Genomic DNA, 4,948 nt, shown 5'->3' with positions numbered 1-4,948 from the left:
AAGATTTTGTGATATCCACTAGTGTAAATATTTCAAATTGAAGATCGCATTCATTCACTGCATTCATATAGGGTGAAGGAGTGTACATATAAAAAATCATCAAAATCAGAGTTAAAATAACCGTTAGTTCGTGATTTTTCGTTAATAACCGTCGAATATGTTTTTCCCGTTACTTTGTCTCAGAAGGTTTTTTTTTGCAATTTTTGGCGTATGCGATCTCGAATTATATACAAACATGTTTGACGGTTCGATCATCGAAATTAGTTTCGTACAATTCGTATTCCATCAAAACAATAGATTCACTAACACTTAAAGAGTTTATTCATACATTCATTCACTACATTCATATAGGGTGAAGGAGTGTACATATAAAAAATCATCAAAATCGGAGTTAAAATATAACCCAATATTAAAAAAAAAAGGTTTAACTTATATATAATACTTAATAAAAAACAGAAATAGGCTAACATTGCGTCGGATAAAATCGACGTAACATGACAGTCTGTGTCGAATTAAGCTTTCATTGCGTTGAAATAATCTTAGGTTGCGTCGGTTAAAACCGACGCCTAGATGACAGTCTGTGTCGAAATAAGCATTCATTGCGTCGGTTAAAACCGACGCCAAGTGAATGAAAAAAACCGAGAAAAGTGCCGCCCAAAATATTTCAATTAAACCGACGTCGGTTAAAAGCGACAGGAAACTAGCTAAAAAAAAAAAAAATATAACCCAATATTTAAAAAAAAGGTTTAACTTATATATAATACTTAATAAAAAACAGAAATAAAAAAGATTTAACTTATATATAATACTTAATAAAAAATAGAAATATAATTTTATAATAAGATATCATAACATACGAAATGAAAGATAGTATAATTAATACATAAAAGAAGTAACATATTTATTCTCCATCATCATCTGTTAGCTCATCGTCGACATTGGCATGATTAACGAACTCGGTAGGCAACGCTAATGATTCAAGAAAAGGAGTCTCTTCCACGCCAACCCTTGTATGAAAATTTTCATTATCAAGAATTCGATCATCCAAGTTCAGTATGGCATAATCATCAATAGCATCACTATCCTCTAGTACGTCAAACAAATCCCTCGGCTGGGTTCGAACAACTACGTGCCAATCTTTTTCAATTGTGTCCTCCACGTAAAATGCTTGTAATGCTTGTGATGCTAGTATGAAAGGATCCTCTTTAAATCCCAATTGATTGAAATTCACCATAGTAAATCCATATTGATCGGTCTTCATTCCTCGTGGACTTTCACTGTTAACCCATTCGCACTTAAATAACATCACAGCTTGACCCCTATCTCCTGCCTCAGTAGGACCACAATATTTAACCTCGAACATATCCACAACTCTGCCATAACAATTCACTTGCCCGATTGCTCCAGGAACATTTGCAGGTACAAAGACACCACAATTTTGATTCTTATGTTTATCATCCACAGAATTTATACGAAATCTAAACCCATGAACAATGTGACTTTTATATCTACCCACAACCCTACTAGGATAATTAGCTAGCCAATGCAAGTCTTGAGATATCAACGTGTCATTAGCATGATAGCTTGAATTCATCTGTAATAAGTATGAAGATAAAAATTGACAGAATAACTATGACACGTTATAATTAAAATGCATAACAATAAATAAATAATGTGATTGTTATATCAACTCACATGTTGCTTGAACCATTCTGGAAATTCTTTCTTGCTTAGCTCCTTAATTTGTCGCATAGTTAACCTTTCTCGACGATGTTTAGTTTTCAAGAATTCCTCATGTTGGCTACACAATTATGTCCAAATTTAGATAATTAATTTTTCAAAGTTAAGAAAATCAATAAAACATTAAGACGTATGATTAAACGTTCTTACCTTCTAAATGGGTTCACTTCATCACAATTATTTAAAATGTATCTATGGCACTGATCAAGAGCATTTAGATCGAGCTCCACATGTTCTCCTGAACCCATATAACATCCTTTAGAGTAAAAAATTGATAACCCACCAGACACTCCACGTCCAATACCATCTTCATTTCGGCCTCTACGGGTACGACGAGACTCAACACCTCTAAGATACATGGAACAGAAGGACAAGCACTCATCCACCAAATATGCTTCAGCAATAGAACCTTCAGGACGACCCTTATTACGAACATATCGCTTCAACGTTTGCAAATACCTATAATTATAAACGAAACACAAACAATTATAATTATAAATTAAAGTTATGACTACAATTGTAAAAAATTTATAAAAATTTATTAATTACCGTTCAATTGGATACATCCATCTATAGGGAACAGGCCCTGCAAGAGCTGCTTCATCTGCCAAGTGAACTGAAAGGTGCACCATTATATCAAAAAATGCAGGAGGAAATATTTTTTCAAGTTGACATAATGTCAAGGCAATTCTTGAACTCAGTTCCTTGAATCCTTCCTCAGACTCCTTCTTACTACACAACTGTCTGAAAATTGCACTCAACTCTAATAATACCATAGTAACAGCTTCAGGAAAAACCGGGCGTATTGCAAGCGGGAGTAATTGCTGCATTAAAACATGGCAATCATGACTTTTCAACCCATGTATTTTTCGTTCATTCACGTGCACACATCGCGATAAATTTGATGAATATCCATCGGGGACCCGAATAGTAGACAACACATTGCAAAACGCAGTTTTTTCTTCTCTTTTCAACGTGAACAAAGCTGGAGGTAGAAATGTTCTATTTCCTTCTCTACGTGGGTGTTGACTGCGTCTTATGTTCAAGACTTCAAGATCTGCACGTGCAGCCAATCCATCTTTAGACTTTTCTATACCTAGCAATGTTCCCACCACACTGTCACATATATTCTTCTCGATATGCATAACATCAAGATTGTGTCTAATCAATAGATGCCTCCAATAAGGTAGTTCATAAAAAATAGATTTCTTCTTCCACTGACTGTTACCACTTGTACTGCTCGAAGTTCTTTTTCTGCGTTGCCCAACTGAAGCATTTTTCTTTGGTTTTCCAAAAGTAAATCTCAATGTACAAAGTTCTTCGAGACATTGTAAACCAGTCCACTGCCTTGGTGCACTACGATGCTCTCGACGACCATTAAAAGCTATGGTTTGCCTTCGAAACCTATGATTATCTTCAAGAAAGCGTCGATGCCCCATATAACAAATTTTACGACTCGCCGGCAAGTAAATAGATTCTTTATCATGCATGCAATGTGGACAGGCTTTATAGCCATGTGTACTCCATCCTGACAACATTCCATAAGTCGGAAAATCACTTATAGTCCATAAGACAGCAGCTTTCATTGTAAAACTTTGGTTGGAATACGCATCATAAGTTGGAGTGCCCACCTCCCACAACTCATTCAACTCGTCAATCAGTGGACACATGTATACATCAATCTCTTTACCAGGACTGCGCGGTCCTGGTATTAAAAGAGACAACAACAAATTTGGTTGCTTTATGCACATCCAAGGCGGCAAATTGTAAACAGAAAGCACCACAGGCCATGTGCTATGGTCATTCCTCATTTTTCCAAAAGGATTAAATCCATCACTGGCCAACCCTAATCGGACATTTTGAATTTCTGACGCAAAATCCGGATATAAATTATCCAAATGCTTCCATGCTGGAGAATCTGAAGGATGTCTCATAAACTCATCTTTAGGACATTCAATTGCATGCCACCTCATATGTTCAGCTGTATGCTTCGACATAAAAAATCGTTGCAATCTTGGTTTTAAAGGAAAATACCACATAACCTTAGCTGCGATTTTTTTTCTCGACCTATCTGCTGCGTTGGTACTTTTATATCTTGATTCACCACAAACCGAGCACACGGTCAATTCCGAAGTATCTTTCCAATAGATCATGCAATCATTGGGACATGCATCAATTTTCACATACGTCAGACCCAAGTCATTTATAAGCTTTTTTGCCTTATAACAAGATTCAGGTAAACAATCCCCTTCAGGCAACATTCTTTTAATTAACTCCAATAAAGTTGTGAAGATCTCGTCTGGCATTCCCGCTAAACACTTGATCTGATATAGTCTGACAACTGCTTCTAATTTCTTAAACTCCTTACACCCTGGCCACAAATCTTGATCTGCCTCTTCAAGCAACCTAAAAAAAGTCTCCACCTCTTCTGGACGCCCTTCCCCAATAGACGGTTCAGTAGACGGCCCAACACATTCTTCTATTAATGGTTGGACAAATACATCAATAAGAAAGTCATGCATGCCAATCACCTCATCTCCTGTTTCTTCTTCTCCAATTGCCACATTTTGCTCTCCAATGTTTTGCTCGCCATGATGTCGCCAGCAAGCATTTTTATAATCTTTATCCATATCATACAATATGAGATGTTCAATAATAGTGTTCCTAACAAAAGAATATCGATTACAACATCTTTTGCAAGGACATCTAAACTTGTCAGGACCAACACCATTTGCAACTGCTTGATCCAAAAACAAATTAATTTCAGCTGTATACGCTTCAAAATTTCGGGGTATCGTCAACCAACTCTTGTCCATATTTTACCAGTTTACGAGGGTAAAGTATTACGCTGACACTAAGATGCCTACAATCTTGCACTCCCTATCATGTAGGCATAACTATTAGAATTTTCAATTTCTATCTTTCAACCCTCGAACTCTATCACGATTGCAATCTTTTAATTTTCAACACCTATTATAGTAAAAACAAATTAAAATAACAACAAAAAGTTATCAAAATTATGCTCATCTAATCCATTCTAGTAAATAACAACCAAAAGTTATCAAAATAACAATAAATTAAAATAACAATTATAGTGCAAAAGTTATATTTAATATTGTTAATTTAACATAAATGCTTATTTAAATTATTCATTCCATTGTCTCATAACAATTCAAATTGTAAAAAAATTTAATTTAACATAATATAT

At 35.3% G+C, this 4,948-nt stretch overlaps 1 protein-coding gene across 1 annotated transcript; it reads right to left on the bottom strand.

The window, feature by feature from the left end:
• Positions 1 to 901: 901 nt before the first annotated feature.
• On the bottom strand, positions 902 to 4,556 carry LOC108170381 (uncharacterized). Its single transcript, XM_070811710.1, has 5 exons — positions 2,290 to 4,556; positions 2,087 to 2,199; positions 1,891 to 1,978; positions 1,696 to 1,801; positions 902 to 1,594 (listed from the first exon to the last, which is right to left on the bottom strand). The coding sequence occupies exons 1-5, from the start codon at positions 4,554 to 4,556 to the stop codon at positions 902 to 904; spliced, it is 3,267 nt and encodes a 1,088-aa protein (XP_070667811.1).
• Between the last annotated feature and the right edge of the window lie 392 nt (positions 4,557 to 4,948).

This window comes from Malus domestica, chromosome 14 (assembly GCF_042453785.1).
Source record: "Malus domestica chromosome 14, GDT2T_hap1".
NCBI classification, from domain to species: domain Eukaryota; kingdom Viridiplantae; phylum Streptophyta; class Magnoliopsida; order Rosales; family Rosaceae; genus Malus; species Malus domestica.
Note: the sequence above shows the minus strand (reverse complement) of the source record. Positions and strands in the feature narration are given on the sequence as shown.

Coding starts and splice junctions, on each gene's coding strand:
- LOC108170381 (XM_070811710.1), bottom strand. CDS start 4,556: ATGGACAAGAGTTGGTTGACGATACCCCGAAATTTTGAAGCGTATACA. Junction 1,802..1,890: donor GAAGTGAACCCATTTAGAAG/GTAAGAACGTTT, acceptor ATAATTGTGTAG/CCAACATGAGGAATTCTTGA. Junction 1,595..1,695: donor CAGAATGGTTCAAGCAACAT/GTGAGTTGATAT, acceptor TACTTATTACAG/ATGAATTCAAGCTATCATGC.